This window comes from Poromitra crassiceps, assembly GCF_964638095.1.
Source record: "Poromitra crassiceps genome assembly, chromosome: 5".
Lineage (NCBI taxonomy): Eukaryota > Metazoa > Chordata > Actinopteri > Beryciformes > Melamphaidae > Poromitra > Poromitra crassiceps.
This window is the reverse complement of record NC_139642.1, coordinates 64,611,725-64,638,046: the sequence shown is the minus strand read 5'-3', so window position 1 is coordinate 64,638,046 and position 26,322 is coordinate 64,611,725. Positions and strand designations below refer to the sequence as shown.

Here is a 26,322-nt window from a genome sequence, read left to right as displayed (position 1 = left end):
AATATCAAATTTTCCACTTGACTTTACCTGCCACAGCGGTAAGTCCGGAGGGGACGGAATGATTCTCAAATTACAGTGTTTGACAAGAAGTGAAGATTGATTTAAAGATGCTGTGTGTAACGTTTTAACATCAATATGACCACATTCATTTTCAGACATTAGTCTAATTACCCTAAACAAATGCTGCCACCCTCTAGCGGCCTCTCCACTGCACTTTACATTGTGAGCCATCAGGCTCTCCACTGCACTTTACATTGTGAGCCATCAGGCTCTCCACTGCACTTTACATTGTGAGCCATCAGGCCTCCCCACTGCACTTTACATCCCGGTACGGGATGGGTTAGCACCCCAGCATGGCTCTCTCGTGAGGGAGAAATCCACAAACGCTACGGATTAGCCTCCTGAAAAGCTGTATAAAGATCGGCGCGGCCTGGGGTCCTTCAGGCTAGAGCGAGGTGCTCGCCGCAGGCGAATGACGTGCAGCGCACAGGCCTCCTTGAGGCATCCTCTCTGTCCATGGTATGCCATGATGGTACGGCATAGTAGGATTGCCTTTTGGAGGGTCTGGTGAGACGAAGGAGGAGTGCGGCCGGGAGAAACCCACAGAGCCTTAGCCCTCCATGCACCGAAGGGTCTTCCAATGCTGCGGTGTAGCACTAGCTCTATTGCAGCGGATTGGGCATGATCAACCCTTCCGCGGGCAACGCTGCAGACAGAGTAGGAAGGCTGATCCGTGAGCGGCTGCTTCTGGGACGAGGGTCGGGGTCTTAATCGGCCTCGGCTGGGTCTACTGGGCGAGGGTGTATGATGTTGGACAGACCCGAAACACCTTACGACCCCAGTTAACATCACTGATGACGCGTCCCAGCGCATGCTGAAGCATTGTATTTTGAACCGCGAGGCCTCTCCACTGCACTTTACATTGTGAGCCATCAGGCCTCTCCACTGCACTTTACATTGTGAGCCATCAGGCCTCTCCACTGCACTTTACATTGTGAGCCATCAGGCCTCTCCACTGCACTTTACATTGTGAGCCATCAGGCCTCTCCACTGCACTTTACATTGTGAGCCATCAGGTTGCATTTGGAGGGAAATCTGCTGGATTGCTTTACGGCACCAAACAGGAAGAGAGCAAATAGAGATGGCGATGCCAGTACCACCATGGTCCCATTTTGTTTGTGGTATAGTTTCAGCGTTTCTCAACTGGTGGGTCGCGACCCAAAGGTGGGTCGTGGGGCCGTTTTGATTGGGTCGCGGACATTGGCCATTTTTTTTTTTTTTTTTTCATATTTCATTTGAGTTAAATTCAGATTATTGAAACTGGATTAGCCTGACCAGTTTTACTTGTTTAACAAGCTGAAGCATATACTCTGCCTGTAATTCAAGAGAAGTCTGCCTTTTCATTTCATATTTAATTTTAGTTCAATTCAGATGATTGAAACTGGATTAGCATGGCCCCAGTTTAATTAAAAGTTATGACCAGTTTAACTAAAAAGCATATAGCCTGCCTGTGATTCCTTTTTATTTCATATTAGTTAAATTCAGACTATTGAAACTGGATTAGCATGACCAGGTTAACTTGTTTTATTATTATTATTATTATTATAATAATAAATATAGCCGCAAGCGGCGATGCGGGGTCCAAGCTTCCGGTGAAAGTTTCAAAGTTTCAAAGTTTCAAAGTTTCATAGTGTCAAAGTTTAAACATTTATCATTTCAAGACGGTTTCACGTATCCAAATTCTTTATACAACTTTAGATCAGGGAAGTCCAGAGATGACACAGAAAAAGTTTGGGCTCATTCGGGCAAATGGCCTAGGAGGAGTTCGTTTTTTTTTTTGGAAAATCTAGCAGGCTTAAATGGGTGTGAGTTATGGGTCAATACGCAAAAGGGTCTGTTATAGCGCCACCATCTGGCCAATATGGCTAATTTTTTGTCTCTGAGCAGTGGGGCACATTTCCAACCTATGTGCAAGGTCTGGCTACTGTAGCCCTTACGGTTTTTGACGTGCATGCTGTTTTAGGGCAGAATAATAATAAACGGAACAGATACAATAGGGATCCACGCACTTCGTGCTTGGACCCCTAATAATAATAATAATAATTATTATTATTATTATTATTATTATTAACTTGTTTAAAAACATATAGGCATGTAATTCAAGATAAGTCTGCCTTTTATTTCACATTTCATAGAGTTCAAATAAGACTTTCTGAGCATGACCAGTTTGACTTTAAATTTAAAAACATATAGGCTTGTAATTCAAGTCTGCCTTATTTCAATTGGTTTTTAGCCCTAGTTGCACTTCTGTTGCACTTTTTTGTTCATTTGAGGTTTATAACAGTGCATGAAGGCATTGTGTATTAAATTAATGCGCTATTTTTTGTGCAATAAATTTGAGTGGTTTAAAAACAAATCTGAAATTTGGGTTGCGACTTCATGACAAGGAAAATAGTGGGTCCTGAAGCGACACCAGTTGAGAACCACTGGTTTAAGGTATCACATTTAATTTAACAATAATATATTGCTGTTTATCATATCTGCCAACGTTAGGCTGTGAAAAAGAGGGAGATTTTCTGGGGTTTCGGATCCATCAGGTTCGTCAGTGATGTGATCCTTTGTTCTGTTGATTTATGCTGCTTTATCGAAAAAAGTGCTTGTGCTACCCTATCTGTAAGGAGGTATCTATACAAGCCATTTTATCTTGAGGTCAGAGGTCAAGCGACCACTTTGCTCTGCACATTAGCTCACATGTGCTGTGCAACGACCCCAAGATGGTGACAGACAACACTTTGCTGCAAAACGTCAGTCCAACAAATAGTGGATGGGTTTGTCCTTATTATAGGGTTAGGAAGGGTTAGGAAGGTGGTAGTATGGGGGAGTGGCTAGGGTGTATGGGTGGTGGGAAGGGGTGTGGTGAGGGAAAGGGGCGTGGCTAGGGGGTATGGGTGGTGGGAAGGGGTGTGGTGAGGGAAAGGGGCGTGGCTAGGGGGTATGGGTGGTGGGAAGGGGTGTGGTGAGGGAAAGGGGAGTGGCTAGGGGGTATGGGTGGTGGGAAGGGGTGTGGTGAGGGGAAAGGGGAGTGGCTAGGGGGTATGGGTGGTGGGAAGGGGTGTGGTGAGGGAAAGGGGCGTGGCTAGGGGGTATGGGTGGTGGGAAGGGGTGTGGTGAGGGGAAAGGGGCGTGGCTAGGGGATATGGGTGGTGGGAAGGGGTGTGGTGAGGGAAAGGGGCGTGGCTAGGGGTATGGGTGGTGGGAAGGGGTGTGGTGAGGGAAAGGGGCGTGGCTAGGGGGTATGGGTGGTGGGAAGAGGTGTGGTGAGGGGAAAGGGGCGTGGCTAGGGGGTATGGGTGGTGGGAAGGGGTGTGGTGAGGGGAAAGGGGCGTGGCTAGGGGATATGGGTGGTGGGAAGGGGTGTGGTGAGGGAAAGGGGCGTGGCTAGGGGGTATGGGTGGTGGGAAGGGGTGTGGTGAGGGGAAAGGGGCGTGGCTAGGGATATGGGTGGTGGGAAGGGGTGTGGTGAGGGGAAAGGGGCGTGGCTAGGGGATATGGGTGGTGGGAAGGGGTGTGGTGAGGGAAAGGGGCGTGGCTAGGGGGTATGGGTGGTGGGAAGGGGTGTGGTGAGGGAAAGGGGCGTGGCTAGGGAAAAGGAGCCATAGCTAGGGATAGGAAGGTCGTACAGGGCCGGGGTTCGAGGGGTGGGCAGAGAGAGTGGCTGGATGGAGGGGGTATGGGGGTCAAGGATGGGGCGGGGCTGGGGAAAAGGGGGTGTAGCTAGGGATAGGAAGGTCATAGAGAGTCAGGGTTCAAGGGGTGGGTAGAGGGAGTGGATAGGAGCCTCTGGGGGGAAGGACCGTGTTGAGGGGTGGGTGAGGGGTCTGATTTTCAAGACCCGGCCACGCACGGCCCCGCGACGTGCAATACCGACCCCGCTCCGCGAACCCGCACATATGATCATATGATCAGTACCGCAACCCATCCCGCCCCGCAGACATGAGACCCGCACCCCGACCCGGAACAGCATATATAATAACCGTTAATCTGCAGTGCAAACATTTTGTAGTGACCCTAACGAAACTGCCACCGTTTCACACGGGAGGCAAACAGCACTCTTTCTGGCCGAGACTCGTCAGCTGATGTACGTTAATTAGCTTTTAGCAGCTGCTAGCTCACTAACCAGCTGGATAGCTCTGCTATCAGACACACAGACAGTTACAGCAAGCAAAGTGACTTACCAGCTATTTCCAATATGTCCGGTATAATCCATACTGCCTTTATGATCGCTGTTCAACAGTTGCAGTAACGTAAATAAACTTTTACAACGTTCAACCTCTCCACTTTCACGGTATCATACCATGTTGTTGCCTGTTGCTATGACGAAAACAGCCAGTGGGTATGGTTGTAGTGGAGGCTAACGTTAGCCTGCTACGGTATCTGTCCGACTCGTATTGTCTCACCTTGACTCCCACAGCTGAGTTTTGAATGTTTTGTGCAGTTCAGATAGCGTCACACAATGCACAGTATGCGCATACTTGAAACGATGCCGGTTATGTAAACAAAGCGGAAAACGTGCATCAGAGACTTTTCTCCTCTTCCCTCTGCCTGCATCTCAGAGTCAGACCAGCTGCCAGACACACCCCCTGCCAGACACACCCCCTGCTAAACACACCCCCTGCCAGACACACCCCCTGCCAGACACACCCCCTGCCGGACACACCCCCTGCCGGACACACCCCCTGCCTCCATCTGAGTGCAACATAAACACATACATGGCTCATACGTTGTCGTTGTTCCACCCGTCCGCATTTAGTTCATTTTTACCCGTCGGCCCGACCCGGTAATTTACAGAAGTGCATTTTTTACCCGCACCCCGCCTTTTATTGCGGGTACCCGGCAGGGCCCCGTGGAACCCCGACCCGGTGCAGGACTCTGGGGTGGGGCTAGGGGAAAGGGGCCCTTGCTAGGGATAGGAAGGTCCTAGAGAGTCGGGGTCCGAGGGGTTGGTAGGCGGAGTGGTTGGGGGGATGTGAGTGCTTTTGGGGTGGGACCACTTTTCATGTTCAATTCACAATTCGCTGTGTTGCTGAGGTACTCCCAAACATTGCCTAAAGGACCATATACATGTAAGGCTGAATGGCCACACCACTGTGCTGTGGGCTTCAAGGTATTCAGCGCGGACTGCATAATCGGGCATGTTGGGCAAATGCCCGGTGGCTAGACCTGGCCTGGCCTGGATTTTTTTTTTTTTTTTTGTGTGTGCTACTCACTGAACAGCAGGCCAGGCGCCGCCTACTGGTTTTACTAGTGGTTGTATTACTTTATTAGTCTGAAGTAATAATTACACTTCAGGGTTAAAGTGGGTGCATCTCATTGTAAAATTGGACTCGGCCCAAATTGGTCTTCAAACGGCCCAAATTGGGCTTCAAATGGCCCAAATCTGGCTTCAAACGGCCCAAATTGGGCTTCAAACGGCCCAAATCTGGCTTCAAACGACCCAAATTGGGCTTCAAACGGCCCAAATGGGGCTTCAAATGGCCCAAATCTGGCTTCAAACAGCCCAAATTGGGCTTCAAACGGCCCAAATCTGGCTTCAAACGACCCAAATTGGGCTTCAAACAGCCCAAATTGGGCTTCAAACGGCCCAAATCTGGCTTCAAACGACCCAAATTGGGCTTCAAACGGCCCAAATCTGGCTTCAAACGGCCCAAATCTGGCTTCAAACGGCCCAAATTGGGCTTAAAACGGCCCAAATTTTTCGGCACGCGCGTCGGCCCGGCGTATTGTATGAGTCTGGTCAGACATGGATGTAGACTGTTCACTTGTTGGCGGAGGCAGACAACCACAATGCGTATTTCTAGTTTAAAATGTTTCCACCTTTAAGTAAGTAGTGTCAACACACTGAAACTAGATGCACGAGGGAGATTTGTGGTGACATCCCAGGGGGTTTGGTGACAGGCTGTTCAAAAAGCACCTGGGTTCAAGCTGGGAAACCATACGATAGTGCTGCTGTCCAGATACAGTACGCATCACATTAGTGTTGTTTCTGACAGGCGTGGTGTGCACAATGCACTGGGAGAAATGTAAGTACATTGCTGTCTTGTTGAAATAATAGACACAGGCGGTGCAGATGATTAGGAACTCACAAATATCATACTATATTCTCCTATAGGATGTCCTACTATTTTATAAAGTCAGTGTACAGTAAAGCTATATACCACGTATGTATCTTATCCTATCTCTTTCTATGGCATATTTCTGTTTGTGCCCAACTTGTCTTGAAGTTTAGTGTCTGTACCTGAGAGGAGACAGTTTAGTGTCTGTACCTGAGAGGAGACAGTTTAGTGTCTGTACCTGAGAGGAGACAGTGGGCTGCATTGCTGTGGTCATATTGCAGGGAAAGGCGACTGAGCCTTGTCCACAAGCTCCCACTATTTTCTGTGTCATTTTAACGTTCGGGTGTCTGAACCATCTGGAGTCATAAGGATCAAATGGTGAAGTCTGTCTTTTGACTCTTATTAAGCTCGTATGGAAAAATATTCTCAAGAGTCAGTTTGAATTTGGTCATAATCTGGTTTTGCTGCCAAGATAATAAACAACAACAACACGATCAATTTCAGAGAACCTGAAAGTGTATCATTTCTTCATTATTTATGCTGTGTTTGGAATGTGTATGTCACAACTGTTCCATTAACTTACACAGGCCTACTGCTTCAGTAAGTGATTGTGATGTCAGTGAAGCATGCAAATGATAAGGACAATTTCATTTCTCCATCCACTAAGGACATGTTAATCCTGGTATTCTATAAAAGAGATTTAAGAGCTGTTGATAAGTGTTGGCAGGAGAAAACGATAAGGTTGAATGAGACTGCCGTCTATTCAACACATGAGTGTGCGTGCGTGTGTGCATGTGTGTGCGTGCGTGTGTGTGTGTGTGTGCATGCGTGTGTGTGTGTGTGTGTGCATGCGTGTGTGTGTGTGTGCGTGCGTGCGTGTGTGTGTGTGTGTGCATGCGTGTGAAATATTTTGGAAAGGGGAAGATGTCCATTTGGAAGTTGGGCTGTGTTGCTGTGAGCTGTAATCTTGATATGCAAAATGGTACCATGCTGTACCGCAGTGACACACTCTAAAGTGTGTGTGTGTGTGTGTGTGTGCGTGCGCGCACGCGTGTGTGGCTCCACCACAGTAACATACTCTGAAGTGTGTGTGTGTGTGTGTCTGTGTGTGTGCGTGCGCACGCGTGTGTGTGGCTCCACCACAGTAACATACTCTGAAGTGTGTGTGTGTGTCTGTGTATGTGCGTGCGCGCGCGTGTGTGTGGCTCCACCACAGTAACATACTCCACAGCAGCTTGTTTTTGCTAGTCTCTGTGTGTGTGTGTGTAATGCCTGTCTGTGTGTGTGTGTGTCTGTGTGTGTGAGAGAGAGAGAGAGAGAGAGAGAGAGCAAGAGAGATTAAAGTGTATCTGCTGTTCAATCCCATACCTTAAACATCCATATTGCGGTTTATTTTATGTTTAAATATCTGGACGTAGCCACATATACCATAATATATATGGACAGAAATATACAGTGAGGTCACCCATTGGGTTTTGGGCTCCTGTTTTGAAGCCTCGAGGTGGGCATTTACACTGTCGCCATCTTTGGTTATTTGGAGCCAGAAGTGACGGGAATTTGGACGAGAAGAGCTGCAGCGCCGCTTTGCTATTGGTCCGTGATCGGCGAGCTGAGTGATCACTGGACAGGCAAGCTGTCAATCACGCCCCAAAACATCATCTGCTTTATCGTCTATTTGATTCTAAATGGGAGCATAATTGACAGAATGAACATCATGCTGCATTGAAGAAGACTTGAAACTAATGATTGAGACCATAAAATCACAAAAGTGTTTACCGAGGTCATAAATCAAGTAAGAAGTAGCACCATTTTCCCATTCACTTCCATGTAACCGGACTTCTTTTATATATATATATATATATATATATATATATATATATATATATATATATATATATAATACCGTAAAACTTCAAATAAGGGCCTGGGCGTTTATTATGCTAAATCGAGTCTGACCCCAGGCGGATAAAGGAGACCAGGTGGCAATTGGAGTCAGGCGGTTATTTCTTTATTGCACGAAATCGACCCAGGCGATTATTATTTTTTGCACAGAATTTCTGGTCAGCAAAAATGGAAAGTATCAAATTGCTTATTTAAACCAGTGAAATAGTACTTAGTACACACAAGAGGGTAGGTACAGGCAGTTTTGAACATGCCTAGTATTGCCTTCATCATCATCATCATCATCATCCAACTACGTTACAGTATCAGTTCATTGCTCTCCTCTTCTCCCTCTGACAAACAGGCATACCATATTTTAAACAAGTAACATTAGCCTACCGCTCACACACTTCAGTTGTTTGTGTTTCATTAGTCTCGCTGGCCAGCCTCCTCTCCCTTCCGTGAGTAGGGAGGGGACGCTGACCAGCGAGACTAGTGTTTCATTGGAAAGTCATAGCAACGTCATTGTAGAACGCACGCTAACGTTAGCTACCAAACTAACACTAACGAAACAGCACTGCAGCACTAGACAAACAAGCAGACTTACCAAATACGTAGACACCAAGACAAGTTTCCAATACATGTCTGAATAAAATATAAAACTGTCTGACAGGGGGGGAAAGAGCATGACTGACTTCCGCCTGACTTCCTCCAAAACACACGTCATTACCGTAAGTGACTGAATTCAGTCAACACAAAAACATACCGTAGGCCTAATGGGGGAGAAAAAACATATTTATTCTAATAACCGCTCCCGGCGGTTAAGGAAGGCCGGCGCTTATTATGCTAAATAGATTCTGACCCCCTGCAGTTATTGGAGACTCGGCGGCAATTGGGGAGAAGGCCCCTATTAGAAGTTTTACGGTATATATATATATATATATATATATATATATACAGTATATATATATATATAATGTGTGAATTCAAGGTCCATTCTTTGGTTAAATGCTGGTTAAAACGTTTTTCTTTTTATATACATTTACTCCTGTGCACTTTTCATCCGTAAATAACAGAATGGATATTTTTTGTAGCACATGGATCTTGATGAAACAGTTTATGGTGAGGAAATGTACATTTAAAGGCATGACACCATGTGACACCATGTGGTTTCCTCATCAAAAATCCCAATTTCAGCTCCTCACTGTTTTTTTTTTACTTGATTTTTCAACCTCAAGCTCTTTCTTGGGTGCACAGGATCAACACATCCTGAAAGCTTGGAGACCTGGGGCCGGTTGCACCAACTGGTCTTAACTATGCCTGGTCGTAACTCCTACGTCGGTCTTAGTTAAGACCAGTCTTTAGAGTGGATTTACGCCTGTTGCACCAACAGGGCTTACGTCTGGTCTTAACTACGCTGGTCGTAGCAATGCGCGTCCATGTGAATTGCGGGGGAATGCCCTCTAGTTGGATGATGTGTGCTTCGCGACCTGCTTGGAGCGCACTGTGCCACTACGCTCTCTCAGCCACTACTGTAACACCCTCCCTCCTCCCACCCTCCCTCGCTCCGGGGGAAAAATGGCGGCGATTGAGCCAGACAGACAGTCTGAATGAAATTGAATGTAACGTTCCCAATTCTATGTATTAAATTCTAAAAAAATTAACGGCAACATTTGGGAAGGCTAAGGCACACAACTAGTTAGTTATAATCTTAACATCGTGCTTCAAAGACGGAGAACTGGCTGTGTTACGACGATGACGGTAAGGACTCAAAAAGGTCTCCGTGGAGACAGGCAGGCTCTACGCCTCCTCCTGACCAGGCGTAACTCTTACGCCTGGGCGTAGTGAAAAGAAGGCTTAAGCCGTCTCGGTGCAACCGGCGTAGCTGTTAGGTCGTAAAGTTACGACCAACTTAGCTTAAAGGGGAACTAACCCCCTAGATATGTATTAGAACAGTGATTTGAAAATACCTATGGAAAAAACCAAGAAATGACATATGCTCTTGTCTATACTGGACTCTTTGGCTGTGTTGAAGTCCAGATTTTTTTTCGGAAATCGACGCCATTACAGTTTGCCTATTGCCTCAAAAATAATTTATTTGAGAGGGGCCATATCTGTATAATTATCAACAACTAGCCAACGCTGGTGGCCTGTTTGGAAAGAGCTTTGCTCAAAATGGTTGAAAGTTATATCAATTTGGTAATTCAGTGGCGAACTAGAAATTTAATTATTTTTCTGCATGTAACTCTATGGCAGTGTGTTAAACTACGTTACGAGAGCAAAGTGGCATGGGCTCGTTACAGTAGCACACCGCACAATACGACAAACCCCCCGTTCTGGGGTAACACAATGCGAGATTTCTCTACGTCATTCCCTCGTCCAAGTTGCCATATAGTCCCTTTTTCATTTTAGTTTGGGGGCTTTTCGTGATTCTTGTTAAAAGTTGTGCAAAAGTTTTTTCCTCTCAGCGCAGTGCAGGCTGCCTGCGCCTCCTCCCTCCTGCCAGACCCCGGCTGGCGAAACAGCCTGCTGCATGCATGGGGCGCTTGTAACCTCACGGAGCAACAAACAAACAGACAGAAATAGCTGGTGTGCGATTTAGAGAATACAGTCTGAGATTGGGTACAGGATTGAGGGAATCCCGCATCTGTTTGCGAAGGTGCGACTGGACAGGACGCTTTTCACAGACAGGCACAGTAGTCGGAGCGAGGCGAGTGTCTCTACTCAGGGCACAGCTGCAGATCTTTCCTCCTCCTCCTCCGCGCATTCAGTCTGTCCAAAATCATTACCGATATAATCTCAGTAGGAGGGATGCAGGGAAATGATAGTAGCCGATGTGTTTAGAGAAGCTTTGTCACGTTGTCACGTCGTAGTATAGCGTTATATTTTACATGTGCGCTAAACTGCGACCATATTTGTTTGCGGAAATATCAGACTGCTCTCTCTACTCTCAGAGCACAGAGAGCTCTGCTCTGCTGCGCGCGCCCGCGGAGCTTGGAGCTAGTGCATGAGGTTTACAGTACGACTCTCTCCCGCATGCCTGGGCTGGAGACAGTGCTTGCAACTCGGACTGATAATATAAACATCATCATTCGAGCTTATCCAGGTAAGATATCAATAAAGTAATGACACATTCAGCGGGAAACTAACTATAATTAAGACATGTGCCAACTTTGACGACGTTTGGTTCAGTATTTTAAGAGCAAACTTCAATAAGAATAGGCTTGGAGTTCTGAGGAGCTGAAAGGGTACAGGGGGGGTAGGGGAGTAATTATCTTGAAATCCCATAGTCTTTGGGAACACTGTGACGTCAGTGTGTTCCTAATCTCCCATTCATTTGAGAAAGAAAAAAAAAGCAGTCTTTGACCCTTAGAGGGCGCTTATGCCAGATATGCTGCTGAAAAATGATACAAATGGTAAAATGGCAACAGTTTGGTGTCAAATGTGGAAATTCTGACCAGAATTCTTCACACATCACCCCCAAAGTCATATATATTGGTTAAAAGCTGAAAAAAAGTGTTTTGGAGGTTAGTTCTCCTTTAAGACCAGTGTAAGACCAGTTGGTGCAACCGGCCCCTGATTATGAAAAAGGGTCCAAATGGCTTTCAATGAACCTTCTGTTTGAACGCTGATTTATAGAGTAACAAGTACCCCTTATGTGGCTATTAGTCATTTCCACTGCTGTCATAAATCAGTAGTAGTTGCCGCCACACCCCTGTTTGCTGGACAATCTTACCTGAGCAGCGTTGCCAGATTGGCTGGTTTCCACCCAATAGGGCTAATTTTGATTACATTGGGCGGCAGGAAATAGCGTTGCAAAGTAAACTTTGTTGTGTCCACTCAGTTGACTCATTTGATTTGAGAAATATTTGATTGACATTAGTTGTATGTTGTTCAGTCTTCTTATGATTCGGACAGTAATTGCACTACATCTTTATTGCTATATTTTTATGTCACCTATTTGCACTGTGACTGATTCAATTACTGATCAATTTAAAAGTTTCGTGGCTGTGCGATTGTGTGTTTGTTTGTGTGTTTGTTTGTTTGTTTGTGTGTGTGTGTGTATTTGTATGTGTGCGTGTGTGTGTGTGTGTGTTTGTATGTGTGTGTTTGTGTGTGTGTATTCGTGTGTGTGTGTGTGTGTGTGTGTGTGTGTGTGTGTGTGTGTGTTTGTGTGTGTGTGTGTGTGTGCAGGCGAGCGAGCAAGAGAGAGAGCCTTCCATCCCACAGTTGGATTTTGGTGTTTTGTGGCTCACGTTTCATGGCAGTATTTTATCCCTTTATTGTGGTTGTGCTATGATGCCACAGGTGCATTTCACCATTTGGTTGTGCATATATACTCTTTGTGGGTTGGGGGTTAGGATTATTTGTGTATTTGGTTGTGCATATATACTCTTTGTGGGTTGGGGGTTAGGATTATTTGTGTATTTGGTTGTGCATATATACTCTTTGTGGGTTGGGGGTTAGGATTATTTGTGTATTTGGTTGTGCATATATACTCTTTGTGGGTTGGGGGTTAGGATTATTTGTGTATTTGGTTGTGCATATATACTCTTTGTGGGTTGGGGGTTAGGATTATTTGTGTATTTGGTTGTGCATATATACTCTTTGTGGGTTGGGGGTTAGGATTATTTGTGTATTTGGTTGTGCATATATACTCTTTGTGGGTTGGGGGTTAGGATTATTTGTGTATTTGGTTGTGCATATATACTCTTTGTGGGTTGGGGGTTAGGATTATTTGTGTATTTGGTTGTGCATATATACTCTTTGTGGGTTGGGGGTTAGGATTATGTGTGTATTTGGTTGTGCATATATACTCTTTGTGGGTTGGGGGTTAGGATTATGTGTGTATTTGGTTGTGCATATATACTCTTTGTGGGTTGGGGGTTAGGATTATGTGTGTATTTGGTTGTGCATATATACTCTTTGTGGGTTGGGGGTTAGGACAAGTCACATATGGACACACAAGTTGATCAGAGTTTTAGTAACCTGTCATCATGCCAGGTTAGAGATTTCAGCAGTGGGGCGGAGTCAAAACAAATCTGATTCCAGTTCTCCCAACTTTAGTTAGCAGTTCAGAATGCATGAAATAGCTGAATATGAGCATCAGGGAGGACCTTCTCTGGTGTTCATAGCAGTTAAATTTAATCCACTCACAATAGTGACCGTAAAAAAACTTTTTTCAGTTATAAGGCTCTAAAAATGTCACTGAACGAGGTATAGATTTCCAGCAAATATTGACATAACAAAGGGTCTCAATCAAATATGTACAGTGTCACATGTTTAGTGTGAATTGTCACATGACCAGAGCTGTTTACTTCCTGGTTGCTCCAGGAGAAGAGGATGGCTGCATCAAAGCTCCCAAACAAAAGGTTATTAAAGTATTTCACATAAAGATAGGATTTTTGGCATCATCTTCAAGGTGTCTACTATTGATGTATGACTTCGCAATTACTCAAGTTTGTTCAGTGTGGTCATAGAATGAGTAAATATGTTGACGGCAACTATAGTGACCGGTGGGATAACACAGTGCATCCAGGTACACATACACATACATGAAGGATGGTAATGATTTTAGAATCTGTGTCAGTCACGCCAACAATGGTTTGTCAGAGGATAACGCAGTTCTGTCTGCTGATGGAGGGCCTCCTCCCCAAATTGAGGAAACTCATCTCTACTTGACTCAAAGGTAAGATACACAAGAGGCAGAGGAACTGGATGCTGATCAGTGATGTGGTGTACAGCAGCACCAGTGCCAAGCCCAGTACGAGGCTTTGGAGCAGAGGTGTGAGGCGCGACGTCCCGTGCTGCAAGCCTCAATATGAACAGATATCACCTCCAAAGAGCATGTCACCAACAAGATGCAAGTGGTGGTCCTCCCAGATGGCCCAGATCCTCATGAGAGAGCAACTGGATGATGCAGTGTAAAACTTTGAGCAGATCCTTCATCAGTAGCCTGTACTACGAAGCTATCTTAACAGATCCGCAATAAGTCCCTTTGATCTGGTTTGACTGAACAGGATCAAAGCTATCTAGTTAACCGATACTACGACGCTGGTTTTCTACTCGATAACTGAAGCTGGCTTTATCTGGGATCTGCCTGTGCACGCGCACGTTTTTCGCTCGTGCACAGGCGCGCGTCCACGCGAAAGAGGTGCGCTAGCCAATCACATTATGAACAGCTGAGTTGATCCACGCCCACACCCATTTCTACACCCATTTCCTCATTCAATGAAAGCGCAGTGCGTGATCAGAGTTTTAGCGGATATTTAATGTAACCTATGTCAGAATGAAAATCCGCGTTGGATATAATCTGCTGAAGGACTGCTAAAGCTGCCGCTTGTATTCACATCAGTCATTTGATTTACTTTGATCAGCGATTTCTGTCCCCTAAATGTGTAATCTCAGCCTATTAATTTCCACAATCTGTAAACCTATTTAGACCATAGATTTAGAAACGCATGCTCAATGAATAATGATCTCTATCACTCATTATGTGTGTAGTTGCACTGATCGAATAATTAATATATAAAATAATGATAATGCTGATGCCTAATATAAAAGAGAAAACTGCTGAACTGAATTGAGACCATAGTTTTCATTGATAAAAACTAGCCTATTTTTGCTCATATATTGGCATACAGCCTACAGGACACAGTTCCAGCTGAAACATGCAGAATTGCCTGCATATTTAGTAGCCTATTGGGGCTATCCCATATTTATCCCATATCTATATTATATGTAGGCTATAGGCTTTTCTGGCATGTAGGAGAATATCACCCTCACTCCATTTGAGGCTCCGTGTATGATATGCGCTGCGTGATTAATAGTGATCATATTTCTCCACGCATCGTTGAGCTGTTAAGACATAAAGTGGTAAGGCTTAATTTAATTATGTAGCCTACAGAGCCACAAATGTTTTTCTTGTTATATTCTCAGTTGACTGCAATCTATTTTTCATATGGCGATCTTATATGAATGGTGAGTGACTCCAGAGAGCCGATTATATGGGTCTGTCATGGATTTTGATCTTATCCTCTGAAGCTAACCTGGTCGCGACCAGGTTAGCTTTGCAGCGTCAGTTGCCATGGTGATTGAAAGTTAACTTGCTTTGTAGTACGGCTAAACCAGGTTTAAACTCAAACTTACTCGGATAAGGCATTAAACTAGCTTCGTAGTACAGGCTACAGAGTTTGGAGTCTCAGGTTATGGAGGGGCTCTGTAAGACCATCCAGAGCTGCCAGGACCAAACTATCAAAAAATTGGACTATGACAGCAGCACGGTGAGGAAGCATTTCTTCCATGGGGCTCTCCTGCAGATCTTCATCCCCTACATGTTGAGCAGCTCAGACCCTGCCATGACAGGAACTGATCTTTGACAAATTCTCCAATTTCATCCGGGTGGAGAACAGCTTTGAGGAGGTTGTGGTGCACACAACCTGTACAGGGACACCAACCTGCACCTTCTGTTCCATTGACTGGGCCGGGTGAGTATGGAGCCCAGGAGGAGGCGGATGGAGCCGGGCAGGATGGCAAGGGTGAAAGCGAGTCCCAGAAGAGGACGACAAAGCAAGTGGTGTCCATGATCCAGGTGGAGGATTCTCTGATTCTTCTCTGTGAGCCATGGAGGACAGGGTGGAGGAAGGGGAGGATGAGGACAGGCAAGCGGACAAGCCAAGCCAGAGTGAGAACAGAACCAGCAGTCTCAAAACACTGGAGAACCCCCTCCCCCCAGCCCTGACAAACAGAAACAAAACTCCTGAAGGAGAAGGAATCCAAAGAAGTCCCCTTTGAAAATGTTTTTTCCCTCGCCAAAGTTTTGCCTAAATTTGGAGTGTTATTTAGCCACCTTCCTGACAAGCTAACATGACATGGTTGATACCAACCGGTGCCTTAGGTCTTATAGTTTCATAATACCAGAAACTTCACTTTAAACTGAGCCCGCTACTCCTCAGCGTTAATGTGTACATACAAACTGTAAAAACAACAAAAAACAACAACAACGTGTTATAGTAATCAGAAATTACAATGGAAATGTATTCACATGAAAATATAATAGATTATTACTTTAAAGCTAAACTGTGTAACTTTTGTCTCCCCCTTCTGGCAGTGAGTGGACGTGCATAATGCTGCATTTATTCAGTGTCAGAATAATGAGTTCCCAACCGTTTCCTTGGCTCTCTGTTGTTACCCAAAAACTGGAAACAGCTTCGTGTTGTTTAAAAGTTCTGAGCAATAAAATACTACCCATCTTCTCTGTAGCGTCCATGTTGTTTCCACATTACTGTTATGACCCTGGGTCAGGTGTTTGTCATGTAGCCCTCCTTTCCTCCTCAGTGCATCAGTGTGTGTTGATGAGAGATGAGATGCAGGTGACGTTTTTCCTGATTGGTCCGGTCAGGTGACGGGAGTGCTGCTAGCTGATGCCAACCAGGGTGCCCCCTCTTACTCGCTCCCCCTGCACCCCCAGTAAAATCACCAGTGATTTTAGGGTTAGGGATAAGGTTCGGTCCAATTGTCCAGTGGCCCACCGGGAAAACTCCCGCTACTCCCGATGGCCAGTCCGCCCCTGGTGATTCCAATGCTGTTCAGTCTGAAGAAGACACTGTGCTGTTGAAATGTCAACTTTTGATTTATGCACCAGAGAAAGACTTTGTAAGATGATCTGAGCTCCACTACTCTCCTATCTGATTTTGCTCAAATAGAATGTGGAGCTCATTTAGTGGATGGAGACACTCTCCTCTGTTTGGACTGATAAGACGGGTGTGGCTTCACCTCGTGCAACTTTGACTCGCACATTAACTTTACTGCTCCCTGCCTGTGTCAATCCTCTTGAGACCTCAGAGAAAGTAACATGTCAGCAGGCATGAGTTCACTGCAGTGCACCTTGTTAGCTGAGAACTGTAAAACCATTTAACTTCTGGCCTCCAAGTATTGCACAATGCTGTCGTTGAAAGATTGATGGTGTGTGTGTGTGTGTGTGTGTGTGTGTGTGTGTGTCTGTGTGTGTGTGTGTGTGTCTGTGTGTGTGTCTGTGTGTGTGTGTGTGTGTGTGTGTGTGTGTGTGTGTGTGTGTGTGTGTGTGTATGTGTGTGTGTCGGGTGGGGAGTGATGGAGGGAAAGAGAGGAAGATGAGCCGAGCAAGCAGCACACCGTTTACAGAATAGCTCTTAAGTCCGCGTTTGATCCATATTTGCGTGTATCCTCGTAACGTTAATAGCTCAGGTTAGCTTTAGCCGCTTTAGCTTATAAATCAATAAAATAGTTTCCTTGTTCCAAGTTATTTTTCTTGTGTAACAGGTATTTTTGTTGAGTGAACTCAACTGCATTGAACTGGTAACATGGAAATCCCGAAGTGGAATATTTGTGTTCCTTTATAAACTGAACTGAACTATAAAGTTTGCGGTTTCCTTTAGCCTACACTATATAAAATATTGATGATTTAATAATACCAATTGGTATTGTATTTTATATCATTGGAAAGCCTGATTAGTCACCTTTACAACGGGGTACAACTTGTAAGGATCGTGAATTCGTGGAATGAGCAACACAGCTAAACGTGTGGGTAGCGCCCCCAAAAAACTGCCAAAATCTCCTGCAATATTCTTCTGTTGGTATTCACTCTTGTTTTGAGCTTCAAGTGCTGGCAGGTGTGTGCCAGTCACAGGTGTGTCCCAGTCACAGGTGTGTGACTGGGAACTGATTGGCACCTAATTTGCGGTGCCAAGGTGCCAAGCTGTTGTGGCTGCGTATGGATCTTCCACATGCTACTGAGGTCCCTGACAGTGTCAAATTAATAAAGTGTCAAAATGGCCAATATGTGTTGTTTTTTCCTTATCACTGTGGGCAATCATCCAATCCACCAAGCAACTCAAAACAAGAAATAACGTTTCCGAACTTTTATTGAGGAATTTATATATCAGTGATCGGTGATCTGTAATCGGTCGATGATCGTTTGGGCAGATATTTCGCATAGGCGATCGGCAATCGGCGATCGGTGGCAAAAAAAAACGTGATCGGAGCACCCCTACACATGATAGTATGTACTGACTAGTTACTCCAACCATTTGCAGACTGAATAATTGGCGAGACACTGCCTAATGTGTGGTGTGCAAGTGAAATCCCCGACCCCATCAGTAATGTTTGCCGACATGCTGGGAGCGGATGCTTCCTGTTCTGGTGCCTGAAATGCGCATGTGCGACTCTCAACCAAAGACACAAGACTGGCGAGATGGATCACAGCATATAGCTACTTCCATCAGTAGACACTTTCCTATTTTTCTTCTCTGCACCACTCTGAAACGCTTCTTCATTGTTCTGCCTGCTCCGATAACACACTTGATATCTGACAATGCAACGTACTGGTAGTGTCACACAGTGCCGCAAAAAAATAAAAAATACAAAATAAAATGCTCTGGCCTGCGAGGCCCTAGTGGACGAGGCCCCAAGCGACTGCTTGTTTTGCCTAATAGGTAGCGCACGAATGCTGCAGTGCTGTAGAGGAAAATGCAATCACATACAATCAGTAGCCTGAGACCACCACACCCACTGTATTGTCTACAGTTCAGTCTGCACAGTAGCACAGTTCAGAAGAGGCCCTCGCTGTCATGTCTGATTCATTTTCATACTTGCAGGAAGTCACTGGTTGTAAACATCTGACCATACTGTAAGTCAAGATGATTTAAAGGCACTAAATGCTAGCGAGACAGGCGAGTAATATCCCCACTAATGGGGGATAAAAATGGGATAAAAAAAGTTAAATACATACAAGTGAAATATAGCTGATGATTGATGTTGAAGTTTTGCTTTAGGCTACTGTGGCTTCTCCATTGCGTGACTGCAAGCCTTCTATTTAACCTCCACAAAAATATGAGAATGATTCTTCAAAGGCCTATACTGTATATGTGTAACGGCGTTGTGTAGGTGGTACTTGCAGCAACCCATGTTAAGGGCTTGTCCAGGGGTGGGTACGAACTGCCGACCCTCGGCTTGGGAGTCCGACATGTTAACCACTGCACCAAGAGAGCTAGCTCCCTTGGTGGAGCTGATTAACATGCCTTTATACCTGGGGAGTGAGTTTAACCAATCCACTCGCTACCACTCGGGACTCACGAGGAATCCGCGCTGATTCACCTCGGTTACATCTGCACAGAAAGGAATGTTGTCATGTACGGGTGCGCCCGTCATCATGTTTTCATTATCATCATTTGGTCGTGTGGTCAGTTTGCCGCTCGGATTCTCACATAATGCTGAAGCCCGCCTAGCAGGCCTGAACTGAATGCCTTTCTTTTTTACCTCTGAAAAGGACCTTTAAAACCACCCAGGTGCCCCCCAACGCATCCTGGCACACCTCAGCGTGTGATTGGCGCAGCCACAAACAGCCGCCCCCGTGTCACTGACACGACCTGCGCAGACCGGCTGAGGCTCGTCACTTTGTCCAGCCTCGCTGAGCGGTCGCACTTCTTTCTGAGAGATCTAGCATTAGCTTGCGGTAATGTTCCAAACGTTAGCCCCCTGGTGGCCGTGGCAGACATTTTTCAAAATGGCCACCATCAATTTGTCAACATTTCCTATCCCATTGGACCCACATGCAATACCAGATATAATATAGATCCAAGTATGCCTGAGAACCAAATACAAATACTCATTCACAATTATATGGACTTTTACAAAGTAATTGGTCATTTCATTACATTATGTGTGTACATTATAGGCCTATTAGTGTGGCTATTGTTCATTTAGTGATAAAAGTGCCAGATTTGGCACAGAAATAGCTTAATATATGTAGAAGACATCTGGATATTGGGGCATTGCATAGCATCAAAATCCTGCTACGAGCTGATCTCTTGTGCAAGAGTGGTTGCAGAAAGCGTTGCAAGTGCAAGAAGGCTGCATCAGTGCACAGGCCTCTGCTTCTGTGAGGGAGAATGTTCCAGCTGACTGCAAGATCTCTCAAACATTAAAGTGCCATGCCATGGACCATGGCAAGTGTCTTGCCATGATAAAGATAAAGATGATCAATATGTGTTCAAAGAATGGTTCAAATACTATACAGCCATTACAATATTATTTTCAAGTAACTTAAGTATAGTTAATGGCTTCAGTTCAGTTGTTTCAATCCTGAACTCACTACTGCTACGGTTTACTCCAGCTATTACTATAACATAGAGACAATCTCACCATTGTGTTGCATTTTCTTTCATTTAGTATTGCTGTATGTTTTAATAACGTAATGTTAATGTATGTAATGTAATTGTTTCACTTGAACTTGTATGTCAATAATATTTGTGGTCCTGAAAACATGGAAACGGCAGCTTGGTGACCAAACTGTAGAGGCCAGTAACGTCTCTATGTTGAGCTATGGCTGGTGGCCATTTTGGAAAATGTTCATCAAAATGCCAACCTGCTATGCCCCAATATCCAGATGTCTTCTACATATGTTAAGCTATTTCTGTGCCAAATGTGGCATCACTAAATGAACAATAGCCACACTAATAGGCCTATAATGTACACACATAATATAATGAAGTGACCAATTACTTTGGAAAGGTCCATATAATTTTGAATGAGTGTTTTTATTTGGTTCTCAGGCTTACTAGGATTTAATGGGATAGGAAATGTTGACAAACCGCTGGTCGCCATATTGAAAAATGCCTGCCACGGCCACCAGGGCGCAAATTTGTGATGGCCCAATATACAGTTTTGTTCAGCATCTATCTATAAGCACATCTGCAAAATTTGGTGCTTGTATCACAAAATGAACGATTGGTCTCATGTTGAGCTACGGCTGGTGGCCATTTTTGAAAATGGTCATAGAAATGCCAATCTGCAACGCCCCAATATCCAGATGTCTTCTACATATATTAAGCTATTTCTGTGCCAAATTTGGCACTTGTATCACAAAATGAACAATAGCCACACTAATAGGCCTATAATGTACACACATAATTATAATGAAGTGACCAATTACTTTGTAAAAGTCCATATAATTTTGAATTACTATTTTTATTTGGTTCTCAGGCTTACTAGGATTTATATTATGTTTGGTATTGCATGTGGATCCAATAGAGAGCTCCAGGAACGAGTCCGGAAATCATCGATGCTAACAGCCCTGGTTCTTCACAGTTTTCGCCTATGGGAGTTTTGAATGGGTTTTTGGCGCGATGCTTCTAATAATCTCTCTGGGCAACGCTGGCTTAATCAAACGCGAACCAGTGTTTAGTAACATCATCTTCACACATGAAGACCACTTTTATGAGTTTTGAAGCTTTTATGTGCCGTTAAAAGGGTGGCTAGCTAGCAAACGGCTAAATGAGACTACAATATCGACGCGGATATTATACGTCATCACGAGTGAACCTGGAGTGAACGCGGAAATTCTTTCTCTCGCGCCTTCAATCACAATCAATGCGTGGACGCCTATGCGACACTGTGTGTAGTTCTGGATTAGCTTAGCACAAACTTTTTACTTCTAGGGCTCGCAGTTACGCTTCAAAACTCATGAAAGTGGTCCTCATGTGTGAAGATTATCCCGCTGAACTTTGATTCGCGTTTGATTAAACTTGCGTTGCCCACAGACATTATTTGAAGCATCGCGCCAAAAACCCATTCAAAAATCCCATAGACAGAAACAGTGAAGAACCAGGAAGTTCGGGACTTCCGCATTCAGCCTACAAAAATACGTCATCCCTGGAGCTCTCTATGGGATAGGAAATGTAGACAAATCGATGGTGGCCATTTTCAAAAATGTCTGCAACGGCCACCAGGGGGCAAAGTTGTGATTCCCCAATATCCAGTTTTGTTCAGAATATATCTATGGACATATCTGCAAAATGTGGTGCTTTTATCACAAAATGAACGATAGGTTAGCTATGCCGCCCCACTACAAGGAATCAATTGGTACCAACTATGTCATGCTAGCTTGTCAGGAAGGTGGCTATAACACTCCAAAGTTAGGCTACATTTTGGTGAGGGGAAAAACATATTTAAAGGGATCCACTTTTTCATAGACTAATGTTGTTGGCAGTTGTGTGTGTGTGTCCGTTTTGAACCGTTAGCCTTATATTGTTATTTAGCTTTTCTGCTGCTATTGCATGGTTAAAATCAGCCATATACCCTCCCCACCCTTTTTTTTAACCCCCCCCCCCCCACACACACACACACACACCTAAAAAACAGACAGTCCCTTATAGCAGTGGTTCTCAAATGGGGGTCCGTGGCACTTTGCCAGGGGGTCCGCGAAAGGTTTTCAGGAAATTAAAAATATTTGTTTGTTTTTTGTAAAAGCTTCATAGTTCAACGAAAATATGTTGTGCTTCAAATCTAAAATGGTTCATGATTACATTCTAATCTAACAAACCTATCAATTTAAAAGTCAAGCACGTTACCGTGGAAACAATTAAGCTTAGCCCAAAATCACTAATCAGAATGAGGGGGTCCCCGGTATATTTTCTATCTTGTAAGGGGTCCTTGGCTGAAGAACATTTGAGAACCTCTGCCTTATAGGATATGGAATGATTAGGCTACTACTAGTTACTATGATGTAAAGTACTTCTTACTATGATCTAAAATACTGCTACTTATGTGAGAAACTACATCAAATATGACAAACTGTTCTACAAACACTGCTCCATCCCTGCTCACACTCAAACTCAAAAATATTGTATGCTTTGATCAATTGTTGCTAATATTGGTTTAATTTATGAGACTTAGAATAAGGCCAGCTCAGGGTTTCCTGTCTCTACTGTACCTCTTTTTTATCCACTTATTTCCTTTTGTTGTTTTTGATGTTATTAACATATAGTCAAGTCAAGTCAAGTTTATATATACGTATAGCCCTAATTCACAAGCATGACCCAGAGGGCTTCACAGAAAACATGTCTAGCTAATTCTAGCTGACACAACAGTAGCAAATTACAGTAGTAATAATAACACACTGAACAATTGATAGAGAAATATAGAAAATATAGAAATATAGGATAGAGCAGAGGAGAGAGCAGGAGAAGGGAGGGAGAGCAGGGGGAATGTGAGAGAGGAGAGAGCAGGAGAAGAGAGGGAGAGCAGGGGGAATGTGAGAGGAGAGAGCAGGAACGACATATATATATAGATGGTGAGCAGAGTGGAAAAAACAAACCTACTGTATACAGGTTTAGAATTATTATGAACTACCATTTTATGCTGCAAATATGCACTCAATGATTTTCTCATACCTGAGTTATTGTGTAACTGTATGGTCCCAAGCTAGTCCGACTGTAATCAGACCTCAGATATACAATCGTGCAATAAAGATTCTTGACAGGAAGGCAACTGGTATCACCACTGCTGAGAAACTAAATATTTTAAGTTTTAATGACTTTTATTGGTTTCACTAATATAAAACTCATCTAGAAATATATACATGATCAGGCACCGCATGTTCTCTGTGATATGGTAATCTCTGGGGGCTTCGGGCACAACCACCAAACAGCCCTCTCTGTACAAGCTTGGTTAAAACAATAAACAATATAATATATCCTTTGCGTATGATTGTTGTTTTATTGTTTGATTTAATGATTGTTTGATTTATTGATTGACTGATATTATGATATCCCTGTTTATGTTTATTGTAGCTACTGTATTTTACTGTAGTCTGCTTTTAATAGGTGCTTTTAATAACATAGGGACGGGCATGACAAATGAGCTTAGGCTACACATGTTGTGAAACATAACATTAGACGTTTCTTGCTAAATCTTTCTATGTATGTGTATCTGTCCCAATGCAAATAAATGATCAAATAAATAATATGCGCAAAAAATAGTCTACACCTGTGTTAGTATTTATTACAGGCAGGCCACATGTGGTGCTGTAAGCCTGCAGTCTACACCTGTGTTAGTATTTACTACAGGCAGGCCACATGTGGTGCTGTAAACCTGCAGTCTACACCTGTGTTAGTATTTACTACAGGCAGGCCACATGTGGTCCAGTAAGCCTGCAGTCTACACCTGTGTTAGTATTTACTACAGGCAGGCCACATGTGGTCCAGTAAGCCTGCAGTCTACACCTGTGTTAGTATTTACTACAGGCAGGCCACATGTGGTGCTGTAAGCCTGCAGTCTACACCTGTGTTAGTATTTACTACAGGCAGGCCACATGTGGTGCTGTAAGCCTGCAGTCTACACCTGTGTTAGTATTTACTACAGGCAGGCCACATGTGGTGCTGTAAGCCTGCAGTCTACACCTGTGTTAGTATTTACTACAGGCAGGCCACATGTGGTGCTGTAAGCCTGCAGTCTACACCTGTGTTAGTATTTACTACAGGCAGGCCACATGTGGTGCTGTAAGCCTGCAGTCTACACCTGTGTTAGTATTTACTACAGGCAGGCCACATGTGGTGCTGTAAGCCTGCAGTCTACACCTGTGTTAGTATTTACTACAGGCAGGCCACATGTGGTGCTGTAAACCTGCAGTCTACACCTGTGTTAGTATTTACTACAGGCAGGCCACATGTGGTGCAGTAAGCCTGCAGTCTACACCTGTGTTAGTATTTACTACAGGCAGGCCACATGTGGTGCAGTAAGCCAGGCAGGCCACATGTGGTGCTGTAAGCCTGCAGTCTACACCTGTGTTAGTATTTACTACAGGCGGGCCACATGTGGTGCTGTAAGCCTGCAGTCTACACCTCTGTTAGTATTTACTACAGGCAGGCCACATGTGGTGCTGTAAACCTGCAGTCTACACCTGTGTTAGTATTTACTACAGGCAGGCCACATGTGGTGCTGTAAACCTGCAGTCTACACCTGTGTTAGTATTTACTACAGGCAGGCCACATGTGGTGCAGTAAACCTGCAGTCTACACCTGTGTTAGTATTTACTACAGGCAGGCCACATGTGGTCCAGTAAGCCTGCAGTCTACACCTGTGTTAGTATTTACTACAGGCAGGCCACATGTGGTCCAGTAAGCCTGCAGTCTACACCTGTGTTAGTATTTACTACAGGGAGGCCACATGTGGTCCAGTAAGCCTGCAGTCTACACCTGTGTTAGTATTTACTACAGGCAGGCCACATGTGGTGCTGTAAGCCTGCAGTCTACACCTGTGTTAGTATTTACTACAGGCAAGCCACATGTGGTGCAGTAAGCCTGCAGTCTACACCTGTGTTAGTATTTACTACAGGCAGGCCACATGTGGTGCAGTAAGCCAGGCAGGCCACATGTGGTGCTGTAAGCCTGCAGTCTACACCTGTGTTAGTATTTACTACAGGCAGGCCACATGTGGTGCTGTAAGCCTGCAGTCTACACCTCTGTTAGTATTTACTACAGGCAGGCCACATGTGGTGCAGTAAGCCAGGCAGGCCACATGTGGTGCTGTAAGCCTGCAGTCTACACCTGTGTTAGTATTTACTACAGGCAGGCCACATGTGGTGCTGTAAGCCTGCAGTCTACACCTCTGTTAGTATTTACTACAGGCAGGCCACATGTGGTGCAGTAAGCCAGGCAGGCCACATGTGGTGCTGTAAGCCTGCAGTCTACACCTGTGTTAGTATTTACTACAGGCAGGCCACATGTGGTGCTGTAAGCCTGCAGTCTACACCTCTGTTAGTATTTACTACAGGCAGGCCACATGTGGTGCAGTAAGCCAGGCAGGCCACATGTGGTGCTGTAAACCTGCAGTCTACACCTGTGTTAGTATTTACTACAGGCAGGCCACATGTGGTGCTGTAAGCCTGCAGTCTACACCTCTGTTAGTATTTACTACAGGCAGGCCACATGTGGTGCAGTAAGCCAGGCAGGCCACATGTGGTGCTGTAAGCCTGCAGTCTACACCTGCCATCTTTGCCTCTCTGCATGACCTGTGTGCACTAATCAGCCACTGACAGAAGATAGCTGTAGGGAAGCGAGGGGAAGTCACATGTTTTGAATTCACGTGTCTCTCTCTGCCTCCCACCTTTCTAGCGCCCCCATCAGTGCTGGCCAGGTCCAGGCCTTACCAGGGGGTTCGAGTCCGAGATCCAGTCAAAGAACTGCTGAGGAGGAAGAGAGGCCAGGAGACACTGCCCCCTGTGGTGAGGCAGGGTTGGGAGGGTTTCTTTAAAAATGTAATCCCATACAATTATTGTTACCTGTTGAAATTGTCATCAGTAACGTACAGTAATCTATGTATCACAATATTAAAGTAATGGATTACTTTGCGTTACTTTTTTACATGCAGCCATTTTGTGTCGAACATGCAGGAAGTAATAGGATATAAAAAATTAAAGCTCCTGCTGTTGATATAAATGGGTGTAATTGATGTGAATTGGAGCTAACACAATAGACACACTCTGCAGGTTACTGTAGGTTCCCAACAACTC

At 44.7% G+C, this 26,322-nt stretch overlaps 1 protein-coding gene across 1 annotated transcript in view; it reads left to right on the top strand.

Annotated features, from left to right (window-relative positions):
• Positions 1-15,202: 15,202 nt before the first annotated feature.
• pou2af1 (POU class 2 homeobox associating factor 1) overlaps positions 15,203-26,322 on the top strand; it is a gene marked incomplete at both ends in the record, with an annotated part of 28,196 nt that continues 17,076 nt past the window's right edge. Inside the window, 3 exons of the mRNA XM_083636857.1 lie at positions 15,203-15,277; positions 15,442-15,610; positions 25,925-26,034. Coding sequence (XP_083492983.1) covers positions 15,203-15,277; positions 15,442-15,610; positions 25,925-26,034 — 354 coding nt within the window. The remainder of the gene's footprint in view (positions 15,278-15,441; positions 15,611-25,924; positions 26,035-26,322) is intronic.